Here is a 26488-nt window from a genome sequence, read left to right on the forward strand (position 1 = left end):
AGGCAGCAGAATGGGCACCAATGCTTAGAACTGTGAGCGTGTGTGGAGAGGAGTCAATGATGCACAGAGCTGTGTTGGGAAGCAGCAATGCATATAGCTGTGCATAGGGGCAATGATGCACGGAACTGTGCCAGGAAGCAGCAATGCATGGAGCTGTATCAGGAAGCAGAGATGCATGCCGATAGGTCATGAAGCAGCAATGCATGGAGCTGTATCAGTAAGCAGCGATGCATACCGATATATCATGAAGCAGCAATGCATGGAGCTATGTCAGGATGCAGAGATGCATGCCGATAGGTCATGAAGCAGCAATGCATGGAGCTGTGTCAGGATGCAGAGATGCATGACGATATATAATGAAGCAATAATGCATGGAGCTGTGTCAGAAAGCAGCTATGTTAGGGAACTGGAGCTGGAGTTGGATTAACTGCGGATCATTCGGGAGGCAGAGGTGGTCATAGATCAGAGCTTTAGGGAAGTAGTTACTCCGAAAGTTATAGAGAGATGGGTGACAGTGAGGGGGAGTGGGAGGAAGCAGCCAGTGCAGGGACCCCCTGCGGTCATTCCCCTCAAGAACAAGTATACCGTTTTGGATACTTGTGGGGGGGATGACTTACCAGGGGTAAGCAACGAGGTTCAGGCCTCTGGCACGGAGCCTGTCCCCGTTGCTCAGAAGGGAAGGTTGGAGAAAGGTAGAGCGATAGTTATTGGGGACTCAATAGTGAGGGGCACAGATAGGCGGTTTTGCGGGGGCGACAGAGACTCACGTTTGGTATGTTGCCTCCCAGGTGCAAGGGTACGTGATGTCTCTGATCGTGTTTTCTGGGTCCTTAAGGGGGAGGGGGAGCAGCCCCAGATTGTGGTCCACGTTGGCATCAACGACATAGGTAGGAAGAGGGGTGAGGATGTTAGGCAGGCTTTCAGGGAGCTAGGTTGGAAGCTCAGAGCTAGAACGAAAAGAGTCGTTGTCTCTGGTTTGTTACCCGTGCCACGTGATAGAGAGTCGAGGAATAGGGAGAGAGAAGAGTTAAATGCGTGGCTACAGGGATGGTGCAGGAGGGAGGGATTCCGGTTTCTGGACAACTGGGGTTCTTTCTGGGGAAGGTGGGACCTCTATAAACAGGATGGTCTACACCTGAACCTGAGGGGCACCAGTATCCTTGGGGGGAGGTTTGCTAGTGCTCTTTGGGAGGATTTAAACTAACTCTGCAGGGGCATGGGAACCTGGACTGTAGCTTTAGGGTACAGGACCTTGAGTGTAGGGAGGTTAGGAACATGGCATCGATCTCGAAGGAGGGTGCCTATAAACAGGAAGGTGGCTTGAAGTGTGTATACTTCAATGCCAGAAGTATAAGAAATAAGGTAGGTGAACTTGCAGCGTGGGTTGGTACGTGGGACTTCGATGTTGTGGCCATTACAGAGACGTGGGTAGAACAGGGACAGGAATGGCTATTGCAGGTTCCAGGGTTTAAATGTTTTAGTAGGGTCAGAGATGGGGGTAAAAGAGGGGGAGGTGTGGCCTTGCTTGTCAAGGATAGTATTACAGCAGTAGAAAAGGTGATGGAGGAAGACTTGCCATCTGAGGTAGTGTGGGCGGAGGTTAGAAATAGGAAAGGTGAGGTCACCCTGTTAGGAGTTTTCTACAGGCCTCCTAATAGTCCGAGAGAAGTAGAGGAAAGTATTGCGAGGATGATTCAGGAGAAGAGTGAAAGTAGCAGGGTGGTTGTCATGGGGGACTTTAACTTTCCTGATATTGACTGGGAAAGCTGTAGCTCGAGTTTGTTAGATGGGTCGGTGTTTGTCCAATGTGTGCAGGAGGGTTTCCTGACACAATATGTAGACAGGCCAACAAGAGGTGAGGCCATACTGGATTTGGTTATAGGTAATGAACCAGGCCAGGTGTTAGACTTGAAGGTAGGTGAGCACTTCGGGGGCAGTGACCACAATTCGGTGACTTTTACTCTAGTGATGGAGAGGGATAAGTATGCACTGCAGGGCAACAGTTATAGCTGGGGACAGGGAAATTATGATGAGGTGAGGCATGACTTAGGATGCGTGGATTGGAAAAATAGGCTTCAAGGGAAGAACACAAATGATATGCGGAGATTGTTCAAGGAACAGCTCATGGGTGTCCTTGATAAGTATGTACCAGTCAGGCAGGGAGTAAAGGGTCTTGTGAGGGAGCCGTGGTTTAATAAGGAATTGGAATCCCTTGTGAAAGGGAAGAGGGCGGCCTATGTAAAGATGAGGCGTGAAGGTTCAGTTGGGGTGATTGAGAGTTATAAGGTAGCCAGGAAGGATCTAAAGAGAGAGCTAAGAGCAGCGAGAAGGGGACATGAAAAGTCCTTGGTTGGTAGGATTAGGGAAAACCCAAAGGCTTTCTATAGGTATGTCAGGAAGAAAAGGATGACTAGGGTAGGTATCGGTCCAGTCAAGGATAGTAGTGGGAAGTTGTGTGTGGAGGCGGAAGAGATTGGTGAGACACTAAATCAATACTTTTCGTCAGTATTCACTCAGGAACAGGACACTGTTGCTGATGTGAATATTGAGTCACAAGTGATTAGAATGGATGGCCTTGAGGTACGTAGGGAAGAGGTCTGGGGAATACTGGAAAGGATGAAAATAGATAAGTCCCCTGGGCCTGATGGCATTTATCCTAGGATCCTCTGGGAAGCTAGGGAGAAGATAGCGGAGCCATTGGCCTTGATTTTTATGTCATCGTTGTCTACGGGAATAGTGCCAGAAGACTGGAGGATAGCGAATGTGGTCCCCTTGTTCAAGAAGGGGAGCAGGGATAGCCCGAGTAACTATAGGCCAGTGAGTCTCACTTCTGTTGTGGGCAAAGTCTTAGAGAGAATTGTAAGGGATAGGATTTATGAACATCTGGATAGGAATAATGTGATCAAGGATAGCATGGTTTTGTGAAGGGCAGGTCGTGCCTCACAAACCTTATTGAATTCTTTGAGAAGGTGACCAAGGAAGTGGACGAGGGTAAAGCAGTAGATGTGGTGTATATGAATTTTAGCAAGGCGTTCGATAAGGTACCCCATGGCAGGCTAATGCAAAAATTATTGAGGGTGCATTAGAGGTTTGGATTAGGAACTGGCTGGCTGGAAGGAGACAGAGGGTAGTAGTTGATGGTATAGGTTCATTTTGGAGCGCAGTTACTAGCGGTGTTCCACAAGGATCTGTTTTGGGACCATTGCTGTTTGTCATTTTTATAAATGACCTGGGGGAGGGGCTTGAAGGCTGGGTGAGCAAGTTTGCGGATGACACGAAAGTCGGTGGAGTTGTGGACAGTTAAGAAGGATGTGGCAGATTACAGCGGGATATAGATAAGTTGCAGAGCTGGGCAGTAAGGTGGCAAATGGAATTCAATGTAGCTAAGTGTGAAGTCATTCACTTTGGTAGGAGTAACAAGAAGATGGATTACTGGGCTAATGGTAGACTACTTGGTAGTGTGGATGAGCAGAGGGATCTTGGTGTCCATGTACACAGATCTTTGAAAGTTGCCACCCAGGTAAATAGTGCTGTGAAGAAGGCATATGGTGTACTGGGCTTTATTGGTAGAGGAATTGAGTTCCGGAGTCCTGAGGTCATGTTGCAGTTGCATAAGACTCTGGTGCGGCCTCATCTGGAGTATTGTGTGCAGTTTTGGTCGCCATACTATAGGAAGGATGTGGAGGCATTGGAACGAGTGCAGAGGAGGTTTACCAGGATGTTGCCTGGTATGGTAGGAAGATCGTATGAGGAAAGGCTGAGGTACTTGGGGCTTTTCTCATTGGAGAAAAGAAGGTTTAGGGGAGATTTGATAGAGGTGTACAAGATGATTAGGAGTTTAGACAGGGTTGACAGTGAGAACCTTTTTCCGCGTATGGAGTCAGCTGTTACTAGGGGACACAGCTTTAAATTAAGGGGTGGTAGGTATAGGACAGATGTTAGGGGTAGATTTATTACTCAGCGGGTTGTGAGTTCATGGAATGCCCTGCCAGTAGCAGTGGTGGACTCTCCCTCTTTATGGTCATTTAAGCGGGCATTGGACAAGCATATGGAGGTTATTGTGCTAGTGTAGGTTAGGTAGGCTTCGGTCGGCGCAACATCGAGGGCCGAAGGGCCTGTACTACGCTGTATTTTTCTATGTTCTATGTTTCTATGATGCATGCCGATATACCACGAAGCAGTAATGCACAGAGCTATGTCAGGATGCAGCGATGCATGCTGATATATCATGAAGCAGCGATGCATGAAGCTGTGTCAGGATGCAGCGATGCATGGAGCTGTGTCATGATGCAGCGGTGCATGCCGATATACCATGAAGCAGTAATGCATGGAGCTGTGTTGGACTATGATTAATATATCAATGCCAGAGTACAGAGGTGCAGGAAGTAGTGTCAGGCTGTGATGCATGAAACTGTGTAAAGATGCAGTAATGCATGGAGCCATGTCAGGGGGCAGTGCTGCATGGCATTGTCAAAGGAGTGGATGGGTGCACAGCACAGTGTAATTCTGGAGCAATGGTCAGAATTGGAATCAGTATCAGCTTCTGTCTTCATTACTTTCTTGATGAGAGCAACCGCCCTTGGTATCAAGATCTTATTTGACCTGGTATGGCATCAAGGAACCCGAGAAAAACTGGAATCACAGGGAATCAGGGGAAAACTCACCGCTGGTTGGAGTCACACCTGTCACATGGGAAAATGGTTGTAGCTATTGGAGGTCAGTCACCTCAGCTCCAGGACACCTCTGAAGTTCGTAGGCACAACCATCTTCAGCTACTTCATCAATGACCTTCTCTCTATCATAAGGTCAGGAAGTTTTGCGGATGATTGAACAATGTTCAGCACCACTCATGACTCCTCAGATACTGAAGAACCCCATGTTCAAATGCAACAATATCCAGGCTGAAGCTGACAAGTGGCAGGTAATATTTGTGCCACACAAATGCCAGGCATGACCATCTCTAAAAAGAGACCATCTAACCACCACCCATGATATTCAGTAGTGTTACCATCACTGAATCCCCAATTATCAACATTCGGTGGATTATCATTGACCAGAAACTCAACTGGACTTGCCACATAAACACAATGGCAGGTCCGAGGCAAGGTTTACTGCAGTGAGTAACTCATTTCCTGACTCCCCAAAGCCTGTCCACCATCTACAAGGCACAAGTCAGGGATGTGATGGAATAATCCTGACTTGTATGCCTGAATTGCATGGATAACATTGAAGAAGCTTGATACCATCCAGGACAAACCAGCCCACTTGATTGGCATCACATCAACAAGCATCTGCACACTCCACCACCAACACTCAGTAGCAGCATGTGTATTATCCACAAGATGCACTGCAAAGATTCACCAAAGGTCCTTAGACAGTATCTTCCAAACCCACAGCCACTACCATCTAGAAGGACAAGGGCAGCAGATTTAACACGATAGTTATGATCCTGTGCAATGCCGCATTAAAAGAAAATCGCGTAATAGCAGAAAGTGTATCAATCCACAAGCACTCATTGGAATATTGCAAAGGTTGTGGTTTGTGATGAGAACGATTGTATACAAGAACAGGAATGTAATGCTACTATATGAGGCATTGATTCAGCCACAGTGCAGTTCTAATGACTGCATTACAAGAGGATACAATTACTACAGAGGAGATGTACCAGAACATTACCAGGGCTTGAAAATTGCAGCCAAAAATAATCTTGCATACGCTGGGGTTGTTTTCCTTAAAAAGGAGGAGGCTGAGGTGTATTTTAAACAAGGTGTACAAACACCGAGGGGCTTGGATGGACTGGACAGGGAAGAGCTGTTTCACAGTGTCGAGAAGTCAATGATTGGGGGGCCACAGATTTAAGGTGATTAGCAGAAGGAAAGGTGTTTACGCCTAGAGGATGGTGAGTGTCTGGAACTGACTGCCCCTTTGGAGGATGGGGTACAAAACCTTAACAGGAGCCTGTCCCTAAAGGGCTGGAACCTGCAAGGTCACAGACCAGGGGTTGGAAAGTGGGTTTAGAATGGGTGGCTATATTATTCGGCCAAAGTAGACATAGTGGACTGAATGATCTCTATCTATGCTGTAAATATTCTAAGGTCAATGGATCCCAAGGGATGTTCAATAAAGTCTACATTCCGTATCTCATGGATAAAGTTAAAATTTTGAAAGTGCAAAGGATAGACCAAGAACGGGACACTGACAAACATTTTACATCCCTGACATCCAGCAAGGCGCAAGAGCTGAACCTGCCTTGATACTTAGGACTCACTGTCTTCCAGAGTCATAAAGTCATAGAGTCTTACAGCATGGGTACAGGCCCTTCAGCTCAAACCGGTCCATACTGACTGAAATGTCCATCCACACTAACCCCATTGCCCTGCACTTGGCCCATATCCTTCTAAAACCTTCCCTTTCCATGTATTTATCCAAATGCCTTTTAAATGTTGTTAATGTACTCGCCTCAACCACGTCTGCTGGTAGCATATTCCATATGCGTTCCACCCTCTGTGTAAAAAGGTTGCCCCTCAGGTTCCCTCTTAATCTTTCTCCTTTAACCTTAAGCTATGCCCTCTAGTCCTCGATGGAAGAAGACTGAATGTGTTAACCCTATCCATGCTTCTCACAATCTTATATGCTTCTATAAAATCACCCCTCTGTCTCCTAAGTTCTAAAGAAAAAAGTCCTTAACTTATCTAACCTCTCTCTACAATTCAGACCCTTGAGTTCTGCCAGCATCCTTGTAAATTTCTTCTGCACTCTTTCCAGTTTAATAACATCCTTCCTAGAGCAAGGTGACCAAAACTGAACACAATACCCCAAGTGCGGCCTCATCAATATCCTGTACAACTGCAACACAACTTCCCAACTTCTATACTCCATGCCCTGACTGGTGAAGGCCAGTGTGTCAAAAGCCTTCTTCACTGCCCTGTCTAACTAACTGTGACTGCACTTTCAGAGAACCGTGCACCTAAACTCCAAGGTCGCTCTGTTGCACTACACTCCTTAAGGCCCTACCATTCACCATGGAACTCCTACCTCGATTTGAATTTCCAAAATGCAAGACCTCACACTTATCTATATTAAACTCCATTTGCCATTTCTTGGCCCATTTCCCCAGCTGATCATGGTCCTCCAGCAATTTCTGATAACTGTCTTCACTGTCCACAATGCCGTCTATTTTAGTGTCATCTGCAAACTTACTAATCGTGCCTTGTACATTCTCATCCAAATCATTGATCTAGATAATAAATATCAATGGGCCCAGCACCAACCTCTGAGGTATACCACTAGTCATAGGCCTCCAGTCCAACAAGCATCCTTCCACTATTACACTCTGCTTCCTACCATCAAGCCAATTGTGTATCCAATTGCCCCTGGATTCCATGCGATCTAACCTTCCTGTCCTCATCAACTTCATCAACTGCCACTTCATCAAAGAATTCTAACAAATTTGTGAGGCATGATCTCCCACTCACATAGCCACGCTGACTGCTCCTAATCAAACCCTGTCTTTCTAAATGCATGTATATCTTACCCCTCGGAATCTTCTCAAGGTACTTTCCTACCACAGCTGTTACGCTTACTGGTTTGTAGTTCCCAGGTTTTTGTTTGCAGCCCTTCTTGAATAAGGGCTCAACATTCACTACCCTCCAGTCTTCTGGACCTCAACCATGGTTAATGATGATGCAAAATATCAGCCAGGGAGACCAATGAATGTCTTGGAACAGGCCCTTCAGCAGAAGGTGGTGATGGTGTGGTATTGCACCAAGCTGGGGAGCTTGAGCACCTGAGTGGAACCACAGAATTACACAATGTTATGGTGCAGAAGGAGGCCATTTGGCCTATTGTGTCTGTGCTGGCTCTCTGAGTATTTTGACTCAACGCCAACTTCCTGCCTGGTCTCTGTAAACCTGACTGTTGATTATTTAAATAGAAACATCGGATGCCCTTTTGAATGCCATGATTATCCCTGTCTCCAGCATTCTTCCAGGCAGGAAAGGGTGTCTTTATCAGAAAGAGGCCTCATAGAGAGAAAGGATTTCCTCAGTCAGATGTGAACTATAGGCCTACTTTGATGTAAACACTTTGTTTTCCGAGGTTAACATTAATTTCCTGTCATGATTGTAAAGATCTGGTACCGAGGAATTAAGAAGCTCTGCTTCATGATTGTCAGATTAACTGTGGTTTGAATCCTCTCTAGAGAAAGGATTATGACTCCCAGCATCACATGCAAATCAATGCTGAGGAACTCTTAGAGTTTTATTTGCAACAAGTTGTAGCAGGAGCATTATTACCAGGAATATTTTCTTTTCCTGCTGCATTAGAGACTTGTGTGTCATTCTTTTCAAGAATAATACACAGCACTGTGCTGCTGAGAATTCAAACAATTGACTGGCACATTCCAGAAAGTGTGGTGTTCTTTCTCAGAATCCAAGCTTGCATTCTTCAAAGAACCTCCTCCTACCTCACACTGTCCTTTCCGACATTTCCTACACAGTTACTTTCTCCCAGTGAGCTGGTGTTGTATTGCAGTGAATGGTCAGGACCGAGCGACCACACACAGCCTGTTTGTCGCTCCTTTGCAAGCCAGTCACAAGAAAGTGAGTATGAGCATTAGTGGAGGGCTGACCCCCTCCAATTGTAGGGGGAAGCCCTTCACCTCTGGCCTCAAGGTTCTCACCAAAGGGGTAAACCCCTGTACTTCCATTCAGTAGCACAGCCCTATGCTCCACAGAGAAACTGCAGAACTTCCTCAAATCCCAGCGGTGGCTTTTTATGTACAGTCAGTTCTTCTATAATGCGATTGTTGCATTCTTGTACAACCCTGCGTTATAGAGAAATCATACTTTAGAAACAGTGCTTAAGGTGTGGATGCGGTAATTGTGTTATAGCCAAAACAGGTTTTAAAGTTCAGGCTGTAGAAACAGCATCCCCAATTCATCAATCACGTTATAGTGAATTTGCATTGACAAAATACGTGTTATAACAGAATGACTTGCAGATATATAGTCCTTAAGAGACCTGATCTATGGATATGTTGGATCCCAGTGCTTTTGTTAAGTTGCAATCATGTCATTTATAGTTCAAGCAATTGCTCTGCACTGATGCTTAAAAGTTTACAACACCAAATAATATACCTCCAGACTGCACAAATCTCTCAAGGTTGGGTGTGTGTTTAGTTCTCACTTACCAGTGTTTGATATCAGCACGTGTTGAAGACCCGTGTCTGTTAGACATCAATAAGCCGATATTACCTTCTCTGGAGATCATTGCAGCCAAACCCCTGGTCAAATGAGAAGTTGTATTATTAATCAGCACAAAAAGCAAAGTGAAAGGGATCTGCTTTGTTACAACACTTCCCACTGGCTGTCCCATTGAAAAATTATTAACTATTTAGTTCCCTTAATCAAAGGCATTTCAAAATTGAATTACATATAATTGCTCTTCTTTAAAAAAAACAATGATTTTTCACAGGTCTCAAATTGCAAAAGCTTCAGACATCAAAGATGAGTCTGTCAGGCAGACAATCTTACAAATTAGCTCAAAAGTCTTTTCTCAAATTGATGCTATTGGGGCCTATTTTTTATTATTTCTCAAAGTGTGGGTATCACTGGTTAGGCTGGCATTTATTACCTATCATAATTGTCCTTGAGAAGGCAGTGGTGAGCTTCCTTCTAGAACCACAGCAATCTGTAGTGTTAGAGGGACCTAAGGGTTCAGGTACATAATTCTTAGAAGTTTGTGTTGCATAGAGACAGGGTGGTTAAAAGGGAGTTCAGCACACTTGCCTTCATTGCTCAGTCATTTGAGTAAATGAGTTGGGGAGACATGTTGAGGTTGTATAGGACATTGGTGAGGCCTCATCTGAAAAACGGTGTCCAGTTCTCACCCAGTTATAGGAAGGATATTATTAAGTTAGAGAGGGTTCAGAAGAGATTTACCTGGATGTTGGCAGGTATGGATGGTTTGAGTGATAAAGAAAGGCTGGATAGGCTGGGACTGTTTTCCACTGAAGCAGAGGAGGTTGACAGGTGACCTTTTGGAGCTTGTAAAATCATGACGGGTATAGATTGGGTTAATGATAGATGTCTTCCCCTAGGATGGGGGATTTCAAGACTAGGGGCATATTTTTAAGGTGAAAGGAAAGAGATTTAAAAAATATATGAGGGGCAAATGTTTTCACACACAGGATAGTTTGAATGTGGAATGAATTCCTGAGGAAGTGGTGGATGTGGGCACAGTTACAACATTTAAAAAGGTCAATGTAAATAAATATAGGAATAGGAAAGGTTTGGAGGGATATAGGCCAGGAGCAGGCAGGTTGGACTAGTTTAGTTTGGAATTATGTTCAGCGTGGACTTGTTAGACTGGAGGGTCTGTTTCCATGCTGTATGACTCTATAATCCTATCTGGTAATATATCAGTCAGATAAAGTCTACATCGTTGCAGAAAGCAATGCAGAGTCACTTGATCTCGATTCTCTCGTCTGCAACTTTGTTCTAGGTGCAGCCTCGGTAAGACATGTGCAATAGAATGAGTGTTTCACCCTATTCAACATCCTCTGTAAATATTATTCAAACATTATCAAGGCATGAATCACCTGAGAACCAATCAGTTATTGCTCCTCTCCTAGATTTTTCCGCATTTCTGACCAGGACTTCTGTACACTGCCTCTTCAAAAGATCAGTGTGTTGGGGAAGACAAGCCCCTCCTTCTTTTTACAGCACTGAATGCTGTATTCTGATTCAATTCCTTCATTAACATATACTGCAAAACCTTGGAACGCCTTGTCCAGTGTCTGAATGAATGGGTGTGAGTGAGGTATGAGACCAAGGGAGTTGGGCGGCAGTAGATCAGAATGAGTGACAAGGTGGTGAATGGATAGGTCTCTCCTAACAGCACCACAGGGACTGCAAAGTTCAAGAAGGCAGATCACCACCACCTTCTCAAGGACAATTAAAAAAGCATAATCAGCAATGCCAACTTCCCATGAATAAATGGTGGGTGAGAGGTTGGGTAGATTGGCACAACAAGCTGTCAGGGGCTCGGAAAATAGTTGTGTGGTCAAGGTGCTATTGGCAGGAGAGGTGTCAGAAGACATGGGATGGCGCGGTCGGTCAGATTGAGGGCTGATGTCAGTCATATAAACAGTGGAATTAGACATGGTTTTAATCTATTTAACATTTTGTGGATAACTATTAGAATCCCTATGGTGTGGAATGAGGCTCTTCAGCACTTTGAGTCTGCACTGACCCTCCAAAGAGCAACTCACTCAGAGCCCCCTCACCTCACCCCCATAATCCTGCATTTCCTATGGCTAATCCACCTAGACGGCACAACCCTGAACACTACGAGCAATTTAGCATGGCCAATCCACCTTAGCTGCACATCTTTGGACTGTCAGAGGAAACTGGAGCACCCGGAGGAAACCCACACAGACATGTGGGGAACAGGCAAATGCCACACAGATAGCCACCCGAGGCTGGAATCGAACCCAGGCCCCCAGTGCTGTGAGGCAGCAGTGGTAATGACTGAGCCACCGCGCCAAGTAAGACCGAGCTGTCTGAAGTCTAACCCAGAGTCCAAGATGTTTTTGGAGGGTCTGGGATATAGAATGTTGACCCACAGACACTGAAGGAACAGCAATATATTTCCAAGTCAGGATGGTGATTGGAATTTGCATCTTGGAGATGGTGCGAACTGCAATCAAGTGGGCTGCTTTATCCTGGATGATGTCAAGCTTCTTGAATGCTGTGGGGGCTGCAACCATCCAAAAGTGGGGAGTATTTCATCACACTCCTGACTATGCCTTGTAGATGGTGGACAAGCTTTGGGGAGTCAGTAGGTAAGTTACCCACCTGATTCCTAGCCTCTGACCTACAGTCATAGACATTGTATTACAATGGCTTGTCCAGTTATTTTGTGGTCAATGATAACTCCCAGGATGCTGATAGTGGGGGATTCAATGATGGTGACACTATTAGATGTTAAGGGGTGATGATTAGATTCTGTCTTGTTGGAGATGGTCATTTTTGTGGCTTGAGTGTTTTTCTTTAAATGTTTTATTCTAAACCCATTAGCTAGGATGAGCTTTAGTAATTCATTATTCAGTTTTTAATTCTTAAGGTGTCTTTGATTTCTCTCATATTCTGAAGTTAATCCTACACTCAGGGCTAAGTTAGTCTTTATGCTTATATCAAGGATCAAATACTATTCAGTGTAACAAAAGTGCCCTCGTTTCTGGCTTCTTGCCCTTACTGGACAATATCTGATTTGATGGGCTACATTCGCACATTAACTGGCAAAGTCAACACAAACTTCCCTATCCACTATCCCACATTTAAAACATTTACCTGAACCACCTGTGTCAAAGTTCAAAAGACAAAATGTTGATGGAAAAATCTATTCCTGGTTGGTTATTGTCTTTTAGACTCATGTATTATGTGAAATTACTTTCAAATTACAAATTATTCACCACTTTAAATGAGTCTGCTGCTCCCCCGGCCCCTCAAGTGTACGAGACATTACAGTGTCTGGTACCAGGCAGTGGACAGACTGGATAAGGACCAGTTTGTCCAGTATAAAACCTGCTCGCAGGTTCTCAGTTATGAGAAAATACAAAGACAAGAGGAGACATGAAAAGATGGTTCCATGGCTGCTACACAGAATGAGGATGGCTCTGACAGAGGTACACACATATCCTGAAATAACTTACCCTATTTTAAACTCGGTACACTTTTACATTTCCAATTGTCTCCCCAATAGTTTTCAGACTAACTACTGGGCAACTAGTCTGAGTAACACAATCCCCTTCATTCAAATATCTCAAACAGAGATATTCCCTTTACATGATTAGAATGTGCAGTGTCATTTATAAACATATCGAAGGGTTTAAAGGACATTAAATTCCATTGATAAATTATGGTTTTAAACAGTTTGATTTTTGCACTGAATTTGTTTTGACCTTTATCAGAGGAATTAGAATTTCAGTTTACTGAGAAAAGCAAGCATTCATGAACTCCATGTATGCCACATTGTGAAACCTCAGTGTAAAAGACCCTCATTTTAAAATGTGTGTTGATACATTGCATCGGGGGGGGTGGGGGTGCCATTGATGGGCAGTGAGTGGAAGGACAAAAGGCAATTGGGCTAGAGCTTCCTCTGGCAGCTCATTCCATACATGTACCACCCTCTATTTGAAAACTTTGCCCCTTTAGGTCCTTTTTATATCTTTGCCCTCTCACCCTAAACCAGGTTTGGACTCCCCCACCCCAGGGGAAAGACCTTGTCTGTTTACCTTATCCATGCCCCTCATGATTTTATAAAATTCCATAACGTCACCCCCTCAACCTCTGACACTCTGGGGAAAATAGTCCTCTCCCTATAGTTCAAATCCTCCAATCCTGGCAACATCCTTGTAAATCTTTTCTAACCCTTTTCAAGTTTAACAACATCCTTCTTACAAACAGGGCAATCAGAATTGCACAGAGTATTCCAATAGTGGCCTAACTAATGACCTGTACAGCCGCAACTCTCTTCTCAATGCACTGGCCAGTAAAGGAAAGCATACCAAACACCTTCCTCACTATCATATCTATCTGTGGCTGCACTTTCAAGGAATTATGAACCTGCACTCCAAGGTCTATTTGTTCAGCAACACTCCCAGGACCTTACTATTAAATGTGTAAGTCCTGCCCTGATTTGCCTTTCCAAAACGCAGCACTTCACATTTATCTAAATTAAACTCTATCTACCATTTTTCAGCCCATTGGCCAAACTGATCAAGATCCTGTTGTAATCTGAGTTGATCTTCTTCGTTGTCCACTGCACCTCCAACTTTCGTGTCACTTGCAAACTTGCAAACCATACCTCCCATGTTCACATCCAAATCATTGAAATAAAGGATGAAAAGTAGTGGACCCAGCACTGAACTTTGTGACTCCACTGGTCACAGGCTTCCAGTCTGAAAAAGCAACCCTCCACAACTGCCCTCTTTCTTCTACCTTCAAGCCAGTTCTGTATCTACATAGCTAGTTCTCCCTCTATTCTGTGTGATCTAACCAAGATGTCGTCATTTATTTCCCCATGTTCTATATCTTCCATGTCTTTCCCCACAGTAAACACTGATGCAAAATAATCATTTAGTAACTCCCCCATCTCTTGCGGTTCCACGCATAGGTGGTCTTGCCGAACTTTAAGAGGTCCTACTCTCTTCCCTAGTTATCCTTTTGTCCTTAATGTATTTGCAGAATATCTTTGAATTCTCCTTAACCCTATTTTCCAAAGCTATCTCATGTCCCCTTGTTGCCCTCCTAATTTCCTTCTCAAGTATATTCCTACTTTTATACTCTTCTAAAAATTCACTTGATCTCTACTGTCTGGACCTGATATATGCTTCTTTCTTATTCTTGACCAAAACCTCAATTTCTCGAGTCGTTCAGTATTCCCTACACCTACCAGCCTTGCCTTTCAGCCTAACCAGAATGTACTGTCTCTGGACTCGCGTTATCTCGTTTTTGAAGGCTTCCCATTTTCCGGCCATCCCTTTACCTGCGAACATCTGCCCCCAAGTAACTTCTGAAAGTTCTTGCCCATTATCATTAAATTTGGCCTTCCTCCAAATTGGAACTTTTAACTTTTAGATCCTGCCTATCATTTTCCATCACTATTTTAAAAGTATTGAAGTATGGCCCCAAAGTGCTCCCCCACTGACACTCAGTCATCTGTCCTGTCTTATTTCCCAAGGGTAGGTCAAGTTTTGTACCTTCTCTAGTAGGTACATCCACATATTGAATAAGAAAATGTTCTTGTACACACTTAACAAATTCCTCTCCATCTAAACCCTTAACACTATCCGAGTCTATAACTGGAAAGCTAAAATCCCATACCATTACCACACTATTATTCTTTCAGATAACAGATCTCATTACAAGTTTATTTCTCAATTTTCCGCTGATTATTGAGGGGTCTATAGTTCAATCCCAATGAAGTGATCATTCCTTTCTTATTTCTCATTTCCACCCAAATAACTTCCCTGGATGTAGTCCCAGGAACGTCCTCCCTAAATACATATTTGGCGTTATCCCTAATTAAAAATGCCAATCGCCCTCCTTTCTTACCCCCCCTTTTGATCCTTCCTATAGCATCCATACCCTGGAACATTAAGCTGCCAGTCCTGTCCATCCCTGTGCAACATCTCTGTAATTGCTATTATATCTCAGTCCCATGTTCTTTAACATGCCCTGAGTTCATCTGCCTTATCTGATAGGCATTTGATTGAAATAAATGCAGTTTAATTTATCAGTCCTATCTCATTCTCCACTTTGTTCCTGCCTGCCCTGACTGTTTGGCTCACTCCTTTTTCTACATGTATCGGTTTCAGACTGAATTCTTTACTAATTATTTCCCAAGGACCCCACAGCCTGGTACTTTACTAGTTTAAGTCCTCCTATGCAGCTCCAGCAAATCTCCCTGCCGGTATATTAGTCCCCTTCCAATTCAGGTGCAATCCGTCCTTCTTATAACAGATCATTTCTATCCTACAAGACATTCCAATGATCCAAAAATCTGAATCCTTCTCCTCTGCACCAGCTCCTCAGCCCTCACTAGCTCATGGCTCACGGTAGATATTACATCCCTCAAGGATCTACTTTTTAAATTCCTGCCTAACCTCCTACATTCTCTCCTCAGAATCTTGTCCTTTTCTCTGCCTAAGTCATTAGTTCCAACTAGTACAACGATCTCCTGCTGGTCCTGCTCCCCTTTGAGAACATACCCCATCCTTGTAAGGTGTCCTTGATCCTGGCTCCAGAGTGGCAACACGCCATGCTGATGTCCCACTGTTGGCAGGAGAATTGTCTGTCTGTGCCTCTAACTAGACAGTCCCCTATCACAATTGATCACTTGAAACCTGGCATTCCCCTTGCTACATTAGAGCCAATCTGAGTACAAGAAACCTAGCTGTCAGTGTGGCTAGATATAGCACTGGGGGCGAATCAGGTCAAAGGTTATGGGAGAAAGCAGGATTAAGCTATTGAGTTGGACGATCAGCCATGATCGTGATGAATGGCAGAACAGGCTCGAAGGGCTGAATGGCCCTTTGCTGCGCCTATCTTCTATGTTTCCATGTTTCTACATTCCTCTGAGACTCCATTGCCACCCACATTTTCCAAAACAGCATACTTGTTTGAAATGGAGATAGCCACAGGAGACTCCTTCACTACCTGCCTCCCTCTCCTACCTTTCCTGGAGGTCATCCATCTACCTGACTGCACCTGCAGTTTATCTCCCTTCCTGAATCTGCCATCCATCACACCTCCCAGCTCCTGTAAATTCCCCATTGCCTCGAACTGCTACTCCAGTTGATCCATGTGATCCGATAGGATTGGCAACCAAATATACTTCCTGCAGACATAATCGTCAGTAACATGGAAACTCTCCCTAACCTCCCACACCCAACAGGCAGTGCACATCACTCTTCTGAAGGCCATCTTTGCACCTTCACAATCTACAGACCCAGAAAATAATATAGTCTTACTCATCTAAAATCGTATCACTTATGTTTTTATATTTTTAAAGTGAGTACACTCCTTACAGTTCTCACTTGCTATTACTTGGACAATCACCATCACTGCATCACCTAAAGGGTGCCTCGTGCAGAGCAGAAGGTCGCAATCTGGCCTAGATTTGTCATGCCAACCCCAAACATCCTGTAGAGACTACCTGATAGATATCTTCCCTGGGCCATAGAACCACTATGAAGAGTGAACTAAGACCCAGCTTATGTCACAGTATTGTGCACATCACAATACAAAACAATATAATTAATGGCAAATTATTATTAAAACAGAGGACGGGCTGTCACAATCCCATATGAGTCTTCCTGGATATTACTTTGCTTTGCTGAGCATCACTATTTTCTAACGACTGGTGTGTCTTACAGACAGTGTCTGTTGTAGATGAATTCTGGCACATAGAGAAGATATTTCATTATAATTTCCCACAGTATCCTATATTCCCAGAAGCAAAGACAAACTGAAGGTTTGATTTTCTAATTAAGTTGAATTCCTATCTCAATAATGTCATATGGTTAAAGTGACCTACAGCAGATAAAGGCCCTTTGGCCCATCATATCCACACCGATCAAAAGCAAACACCTCACAACTGATCCAATTCCCCAGCACTTGGCCCTTAGCCTTGCGTGCTTTCAGTTTGCAAGTGCACATCCAAGTACTTTTTCAATGTTGTGAGGATTTTTCCCTCGATCACCCTTACAGGCAGTCAGTTCCAGATTCCCACTACCCTCACATCTGCTTGAAATCTCTTGCTCCTTTCCTTAAATTTATGCCCCCCAGGTCCCTCCATCAATGAGAAACGTTTCTGTCTACTATATCTATGCCCCATATAATTTTACACATCTCAGTCATGTCCCCTCTCAGTCTCTTATGATCTAAGGAAAACCACCCAGCTCTGCACAATCTATATTCAGAACTGAAATTTTCAACCCAGGACTCTCCTGTAAGTCTGGCCTCTTGTGCATTCTCAAGGATAGTCACTTCACACTTGGTGGCTGTGTCTTCAGTTACATATGCCCCCAGACTTTCAAATTCCTTCACTCCATTTATTCTTCTCTCAAACTCACTTTCCTCTTTCAGACACACCTTAAAACCTATCTCTTTCACCTTAAGCCCCTCTTTCACCTTAATAATGGTGTCATACTTTGTTTTAATGCCACTGTGAAGCACCATGAGACCTTTTAATGTGTTACAGGCACTTTCTAAATTTGGTGCTATATTAAATGAACAATGACACAGATACATGGGAACACCACCACTTGCAAGTTCCCCTCCAAGCCGCTCACCATCCTGACTTGGAAATATATATATTGCCCTTCCTTCACTGTTGCTGAGTCAAAATCCTTGAATTCCCTCCCTAATGGCATTGTGGGTCAACCCATAGCACATGGACCACAGCGATTCAAGAAGGCAGCTCACCACCACCTTCTCAAGGGGGAACTAGGGACAGGTAATAAATGCTGGCCAAGCCAGTGAAACCATGATTGAATAAAACAGAAGATGGAAATCCATATGTCCGTGTCATCATTATCCATATTACCATGTCCTTGTTAGCCCTACTTGGCTGATAACCAAGACAAATCAATCTGTGAGCTCAGCAGTGATGCTCTTTTGACAGATTAAATGAAATGTTGATTTTGGTTGATTGACATCTTTAGCTGATTACAATAAATTGTTCTTTTTGTGAGCTCTTTTGTCAATGTCTAGATGGCTATTTCAGCAAGGTGAAGAGTTGTGAAGCTTTTGGAAGCCTCTTTGTTTTACCTTTTGTTCATGGGACATAGGTGTCACTGACGAGTTCAGCATTTATTGCCCCTCCCACATTCCCCAGAGGCTAGTTAAGAGTCAGCCACATTGCTGTGGGTCTGGAATCACATAGAAGGTAAGGTTGGCAGATTTCCTTCCCTGAAGGGTATCAGTGAACCAGATGGGTATTTACAACAATCGACAGTGGTTATGTGATTATTCCAGATTGCTTATTAAATTTAACTTTCACCACCTGGTACAGTGAGATTCAAAGTCATATCCTTTGAATATTAGACTGGGTTCCTGGATTACTATTCCAGTGACAAAACCATCACCTTCTCCTCCCTGCTATCCCAAAAACCTTCAAGGGTTCCAGATGACAACACATGCTCCCAGTCTAAAAAACAGCCAGAGGTGGACATAACTGGGAAAGAGGGGTGGACAGCCAGGAATCACAAACCCTCCGTAGCCCATTAGCAGGATCTGGTGATGGCTACTTAACCCTATCGCAGGAATAGGCCCACAGGGAAGTCCACCAACCTGCCTGCAGCCTGTTCTCAGCTCTTTATTTTTATGTAAAATAATACAAATGACAAAAATAGCCCACCATGAGCATTATAACATGAAGCAAAACCCACTACTAAAAATGGAAGGAAGAAGAGTTGGGTGGGAGCTAAATCAAAGTCTCATGGGAGGAGGAAAAATAATGCAATCCAGCCGTTATGGTGCTGACCTATCAGGAGTTTCAGTGTGGAACTCAGCTCTAGTACAGAATCCATGAGCCCTGCCTGCTCATAATCAACTCTGGAGATATTCTAGTTGACCTCAAGTTGACCTGCCTTTCTAATACTTGTAGGGAATAGAAACCTGTGAGAGTGAGGGGAAACAGTAGAATAGAATAGTAATTTATTATCACTTGTATCTTTACAAAAGTGCTTAAGTTGTCACCATCTGGCACTTAAGTTAATAACAAAATCCACATATAAAAAAAATTAAGAAAAGGTCCACCTTTGTTCAATTCACAGCTCAAAGGCTTCCCAAGGTCAAGGGACAGACAGGAACCAGAGCACCCGCCACAGAAGAGATGGCCCACATTTGATTCCAGTCTTGGATGCCTGCCTGTGTGGTGTTTGCACATTCTCCCTGTGTCTGCGTGGTTTTCCACCAAGTGCTCTTGTTTCCTTCCACAGTCCAATGACGTGCAGGTTAAGTGAATTTGCCATGCTAAATTGGCCAGGGATGTGCAAGCTAGGTGGATTAGCCATGGGATATGTGTGGTCATGGAGATGGGGTGGGTCTGGGTGGGATGCTTTTAGGAGGGCTGTTGTGGACTCTTTGGGCCAAATGGCCGGCTTCCACACTGTAGAGATTCTATCATGATGCCATTTGAGTTTTCATTTGAGGTCCTGAGAACCTACTTTGGGAAGCCCTCCATTAGACATCCCTCATTGCGGTATATTGGTGAGACTGGATTTGAAATACAGTTTTGGTTCCCCTCTCTTGGAGGCAGTGCAAAGACAGTTCACTAGATGGATTCCAGAGATGGAAGATTTGTCTTATGGGGTGGGAATGAGCAGTTTAGGCTGATACTCATAGGGTTTCGAAGGGTGAGAGGAGATCTAATTGAGGTATATAAGATGCTAAAGGGGATTGACAGAGTAGATAGAGCAGATATCTCTCCTTGTGGTACAATCTAGGACAAGGAGCCATAGTCTTAATCTAAGGGCTAGCAGATTTAAGACAGAAATGAAGGAGGAATTACTTCTCTCAAAGCTGTAGAATACCTCAGAGTGTGGTGGATGCCAGGACATTAACTAATTTTGAGAAGGAGGTAGACAAATTTTTAAGTTAGGAACAAGTTAAAGCGTTATAGAGAGTGGGCAGGGAAGTGGAGTTGAGGCTGAGAGGAGATCAGCCATGATCATATTCAATGGCAGAGCAGACTGGAGGGGCTGAATGGCCTACTCCTGCTCCTAGTTCTGAGATTCTTACCCTCCTATTCCTTTTAATCCTTGCCAACTGCTTTCAAGATTAGACTATAAGACTGTAGGATCATGGGTAGGATTCAACAGGATCATGGATGATTGACATTCCTCACATTCGTACTCTTTTCCCCATTCGACTTGATTTCCCATACTGATTAAAAATCTCTCAGCCTTAAGTATACAGAAGGAATCATTCCCCACTGCTCTCTTGGATGAAGAAGGCAAAAGACTCACAACCCTCTGAGAAAAGAAATTCCTCCTCATCTCAGCCTTAAAATCATTGTCCTTTTAATCTGAGCTCTCTGGTCTTAGACTCTGCCACAAGGGGAAATGTCCTCTCAGCATTATCCTGGCAAGCCCCTTAAGAATCTGATATATTTCAATGAGATCACCTTCATTCTTCTAAACTCCAGGGAGTAGAGTCCCAACGTGTTTAACCTTTGCTCATAAGACAATCCCTCCACACCAAGAATCATGTCTCCAATGAAGTATCTTTCCTTAAAATAAGGGACCAAAGTACCCCAGATGTGGTTTCACCAAAACCTTGTACAGTTGCAGTAGGACGTCCCTACTTTTATCCTCCAAGCCCCTTAAAATCAGGGCCCACGTTCCATTAGCCTTCCTGATTACCTGCTGTCCCTATGACCCAGCTTTCTGTATTTCATGTACAAGTTCCCCCAAGCCCTTGGTATTCAGCTTTCTGCAGCTTTTCTCCATTCAAACAATATTCTGATCTTCCAAAATGAACAACTTCCCATTTTCCCACCTTACTCTCTAAGTTTGGAAACAGCTTCCCACTGACTAACCTGGTAAAGGTGCAGCTCCTGGGTACACACTTATTCTGTTCCTGGCTGGGAGTGGACAGAAAGCGAGTGTAGTCTGCCTGTGCTGAAATACCTTTGCCTGCTGGCATGTAGGGTTGGAACGGTTGCTTCTTTGGTTGAATTTTGGAGATATGCCTCTCACTCTCGCTACGCCTGACGAATGGAAATTTACTGAGACCTGTGCAAACAAATAATCAGGGAAATTCCAATCACATCAGGAGTATGTGGAGAGCTCTTGGAACAACATTTCAAAATACATCTTTTAATTAAACCATCAATTCTTGTCAGTGTTTATTGAGTCAATTCTGTCCCCATGAAACAGGAAATCAGGATTTTTTAAAAGTCCTCCTTTCGCACACCATTTCAGTCTGTTAGTAATTGAAGTGTTAGGATTAGAGAGGTTATCGGTTTAGCTCGGTTGGCTGGATTGTTAGTTTACAGAGCAGTGTGATGCCAATAGTGTGGGTTCAACTCTCATCACCGGTTTGAGGTTACCATGAAGGACTCTCCTTCTCAACCTCTCCCCTCACCTGAGGTCCTTCAGGTTAAATCACCACCAGTCACTTCTCTCTAATGAGACAGCAGGCCCTATGATCTGGTAAGACTATGGTGACACAGCAACAGAATTAGAGAATGGATGGGTTGAGTTCGATGTGAAGGTAAAAACAATGACTGCAGATGCTGAAAATCAAATACTGGATTAGTGGTGCTGGAAGAGCACAGCAGTTCAGGCAGCATCCAACGAGCAGCGAAATCAACGTTTCGGGCAAAAGCCCTTCATCAGGAATAAAGGCAGTGAGCCTGAAGCATGGAGAGATAAGCTAGAGGAGGGTGGGGGTGGGGGTGGGGAGAGAGTAGCATAGAATACAATGGGTGAGTGGGGGAGGAGATGAAGGTGATAGGTCAAGGAGGAGAGGGTGGAGTGAATAGGTGGAAAAGAAGATAGGCAGGTCGGACAAGTCAAGGAGACAGTAACTGAGCTGCAAGTTTGAAACTAGGATGAGGTGGGGGAAGGGGAAATGAGGAAGCTGTTGAAGTCCACATTGATGCCCTGGGGTTGAAGTGTTCCGAGGCGGAAGATGAGGCGTTCTTCCTCCAGGCGTCTGGTGGTGAGGGAGCGGCGGTGAAGGAGGCCCAGGACCTCCATGTCCTCGGCAGAGTGGGAGGGGGAGTTGAAATGTTGGGCCACGGGGCAGTTTGGTTGATTGGTGCGGGTGTCTCGGAGATGTTCCCTAAAGCGCTCTACTAGGAGGCGCCCAGTCTCCCCTGACTCTCCTGAGTTCGATGTGAAGACAGGGGTAAGGTGCTGACTTCCAGGGATTGGGTCATCAGCGACTGTGTGTCACGTTGTACTTGACATATAAATGTTAAGTAACAACCATGTGGTATTCAGCCTCAGGGCTGTGGGTCTCATGAATGTAACCAGCCAATCTGTTCATATGGAAACTGCTGGAGAAACTCAGCAGGTCTGGCAGCATCTGTGGAGAGAGAAAGCATAGTTAACGTTTTGAGTCTAGTGACTCTTGTTCAGAACCAGGAAAAGGTTGGTATTTATGCAGAAGATGGTGTTGGGGTGGGAATTAGTAAACAATAGGTGCAAATGGATCCAGAGAGAAACAGAAACATTTGCGTCGGTAAAAGAGTAGATAAAGACCAGTCTAGGAGAATGAATAGCTTCGAATGGCGACTATTGTAGCTGAGAACCGATGTGTGTTGTAGCAGCCCATGTGATGACAAGGTCTAGTGTGTGGGGGGTGGGGTAAGGATATGGGAGAAGGCCTAAAATTACTGAAGTTGATATTGAGTTCTGAAGGCAGTAGCGTTCCAGGCAGAAAATGAGGTGCTGTTGGCTGGAGCACAGCAGCACGCCTGAGAACTGAGGTGTTGGCCAGGGAACAGGATAGTGTGTTGAAGTGACAAGCAACAAGAAGCTCAGGGTCTTTTTTGCGGACAGAACGTAGGTGTTCTGTGAAGTGGTCACCCAGCCTGCAATTGTACAAGAAACCGTATTGTGAGCAGCGAATACAGTAGACTAGATTGTGTGAAGTCGAGAGAGTGGTGCTTCTGATGAAGGGCTTTTGCCTGAAACATCAGTTTTCCAGCTCCTTGGATGCTGCCTGACCTGTTGTGCTTTCCCAGCACCACATTCTCGACTCTAATCTCCAGCATCTGCAGTCCTCACTTTAACCGAGATCGTGTGAAGTACAGTGTTGATATGTTGTTGATATCTGTTGATGTTATTTTATCATTATATTTATCCAAGGGTTGGCAAGAGAGTGAAGACTCAGAGCCATTATTCAGCATCATTAGAGAATTTACCTTTTTGCAATGTGCTACTTCCCATCCTTACATTTTCAGTTTCCAAAAGGCATTAATGATCCAGAAGGATTTTTAAAGGATGCATTAGACAAGTTTTTAATTCCACACTTTATTAAATTCAAAATTACTCCACCAGCCAGGGAGGGATTTGAACCCATATCCCCATAATATTGGGGCTCTGGACTATAACTACATTACCATGTACTGTCACCCCTCCCCCCAGCTGATGAATCAGTGCTCCTTTGTGCTGAATAATACTTGGAGGAAACTCTGAAGGTAGTAAGGGCACAAAGTGGGGGATTTCAATGTCCACCACTAAGAGTGGCTCAGCAGCAGCACTACTGATTGAGTTGGTCGGGTCCTAGCTGCTCGATTGGGTCTGCGGCAGGTGGTCTGCCAGCTGCAGGTACATCTGTCCATGACAGTATCGGTAAGAGTGACCGCCGCACAGTCCTTTTGGAGACAAGGTTCTGCCTTCACAATGAGAATACCCTCCATCATGTATTGTGGCATTACCACTATTCTTAAAATGATACACTTCAAACTGATCCATCATTACAGAACTGGGTACTCAGGAAACGCTGTGGGCCATAAACCCATAGAATTGTAGTCATCTACAATCTGTAACCTCATGGCCTAACATATCTCCCACTTAACCATTTCCATCGATCCAGGGGATCAACCCTTGCTCAATGGAGAGTGGAGGAGGGGATGCCAGGAGCAGCACTAGGCTTATCTATAAAAGAGGTGTCAACTTGGTGAAACTAAAACAGGACTATTTGCATGTCAAGCAGCATGAGCAGCAAGTGATAGGTAGGGCTATGTATGGTCGGCACTGTAGCTCAGTGGTTAGCACTGCTGCCTCACAGTGCCAGGGACCTGGGTTTGATTCCAGCCTCGGGCAACTGTCTGTGTGGGTTTCCTCTGGATGCTCCAGTTTCCTCCCACAGTCCAAAGATGAGCAGGCCAGGTGAATAGGACGTTCTAAAATTGCCCATAGTGTTAGGTGCGTTAGTCAAAGGGAAATGGGTCTGGATGGGTTACTCTTTGGAGGGTCAGTGTGGATGTGTTGGGCCGAAGGGCTTGTTTCCACACTATTGGGAATCTAATCATCCCACAACCAAAGGATCAGATTTCAAATCTGTAGTCCTGCCACATCGAGTCATGAATGATGGTGGATGATTAAACAACTCACTGGAGGAAGAGGTTCTACAAATATCCCCATCCTCAATGATGGGGGAGTCAAGCACATCAGTACAGAAGATAAAGCTAAATCTTGCGTACCAACCTTCAGCCAGAAGTGCCGAATTAATGATCCATCACGGCCTCCTCCAATGGTACTCAGCATCACCAACACCAGTCTTCAGCCAATTCAATACACTCCATGTGATATCAAGAAACTATGGGGATACTGGATATTGCAAAGGCTATGGGCCCTGAAAACCTTCTGGTAATAGTGTTGAAGATTGTGCTCCAGAACTTGCCGTTCCCCTAGCCAAGCTGTGTCAGTACAGTTACAACACTGGCATCTACTGGAAATATGGAAAATTGCCCAGGTATGTCTTGTACAAAAAAAGCAGAACAAATCCAACCCAGACAATTACTGCCTTGTTAGTCTACTCTCAGTCAGTGACAGTGCTATCAAGCAGCACCTGCCCAGCAATAAGCTGTTCAGTGACGCCCAATTTGGGTTCTGCCAGGTCTACTCAGCTCCTGACCTTATTCCAGCCTTGGTTCAAACATGGACAAAAGAGCTGAATTTCAGAGGTGAGGTAAGAGTGACAACCCTTGACATCAAGACTGCATTTGACCGAGTAAGGTGAGGGAATCAGAATTATGAGCAAAAGGCAGGATATGGAGTTGAGGATGATCAGATCAGCCATGATCTCATTGAATGGTGCAGCAGATATGATGGGCTGAATGGCCTACTTCTATTTCATATGCACCTATTGTCTTCATTCTTCCTCCCATTGTAGTAGGATTAGTGAAACAGAACATCATTCATTGCACTATACTGTATAAAGTCAAAGTCCCAACCAATTACTCTCATAAAAGTAACTGGTAACAATTCACAAATGTCAAAGATTAAGCAGTTCTTTCCGGGTCTGGAGTAACTTACCAGTTTCAATTCTGTAATACTCCATCCAGTCATTGATAATGTTCTTGATCTTCCTGTGTAGCTGCCGCAGGTAATGGATGGTGATTTCTGGAACAGCACGTGGAGAAGTGACTGATCTCTGCACAGTGAAGCGCTTCCTGAAAATCTATTGAGGCAGAAGGTAGGAAGAGCTTTTATTTGCAAAAACATCTTCTCCTCTCCAACCACACCTCCTCCTTCCCCTCCCCTCTCCTCCTTCCTTCTACCCTGGTCCAACTGCCATCCTCACCCCCCTCCCTAACCCCCTCACCCTTTCCCCCCCTCTCTTTTCTTCCTCTAAGTATCTGCCCTCATCATTTCCCATTCCCATTCCCATTCCCATTTCCCACTTCTCCACCCTCTCCCCTCCCCCACCTATACCTCCATCTTTTCCCTCCCTATTCCCCATCTTCTCACCTTCTCATCTCCCTTACCTTTTCCACCTTTCCTGATCCCCATTGTCTATCTTTCTCTGTGTCCCCTCCTTTCCTTCCCTGCCCAATCCCCCTCTACCTGCACTCTCACCCTCTAAACCCTAACCTCCCCATCCCCCAGCCTCTCCGCCCACTGAGTCCCATGTGATGTCATTCCACAGGATGATGTCACCAGAGTGGATTGCTATCATGGGTGTGAGAGAGTGAGTGTGTGAGAGAGTGAGAATGAGAGTGAGAGTGAGTGTGTGAGAGAGTGAGAGTGAGTGTGTGAGAGAGCGTGTGAGAATGAGAGAGTGACTGTGTGTGAGCGAGAGAATGAGAGTGAGAGTCAAAAATCACATGACACCAGGTTACAGTCCAACATCTTTATTTGAAATGACAATCTTTCAGAGTACTGCTCCTTCATCAGGTGCTAATGAGAGAGGAAGACTTTAGATACAGACTTTATAAGGAAAAGATCAAAGGGTTA

At 44.5% G+C, this 26488-nt stretch overlaps 1 protein-coding gene across 1 annotated transcript in view; it reads right to left on the reverse strand.

The window, feature by feature from the left end:
- Positions 1–26488, reverse strand: part of LOC140466600 (uncharacterized) — a 154513-nt gene that overhangs the window by 45440 nt on the left and 82585 nt on the right. Inside the window, exons 12-14 of the mRNA XM_072562051.1 lie at positions 25568–25712; positions 21112–21307; positions 9191–9283 (exon numbers count right to left, since the gene is read on the reverse strand). Coding sequence (XP_072418152.1) covers positions 9191–9283; positions 21112–21307; positions 25568–25712 — 434 coding nt within the window. The remainder of the gene's footprint in view (positions 1–9190; positions 9284–21111; positions 21308–25567; positions 25713–26488) is intronic.

Source organism: Chiloscyllium punctatum, chromosome 44 (assembly GCF_047496795.1).
Source record: "Chiloscyllium punctatum isolate Juve2018m chromosome 44, sChiPun1.3, whole genome shotgun sequence".
Taxonomy (NCBI): Eukaryota; Metazoa; Chordata; class Chondrichthyes; order Orectolobiformes; family Hemiscylliidae; genus Chiloscyllium; species Chiloscyllium punctatum.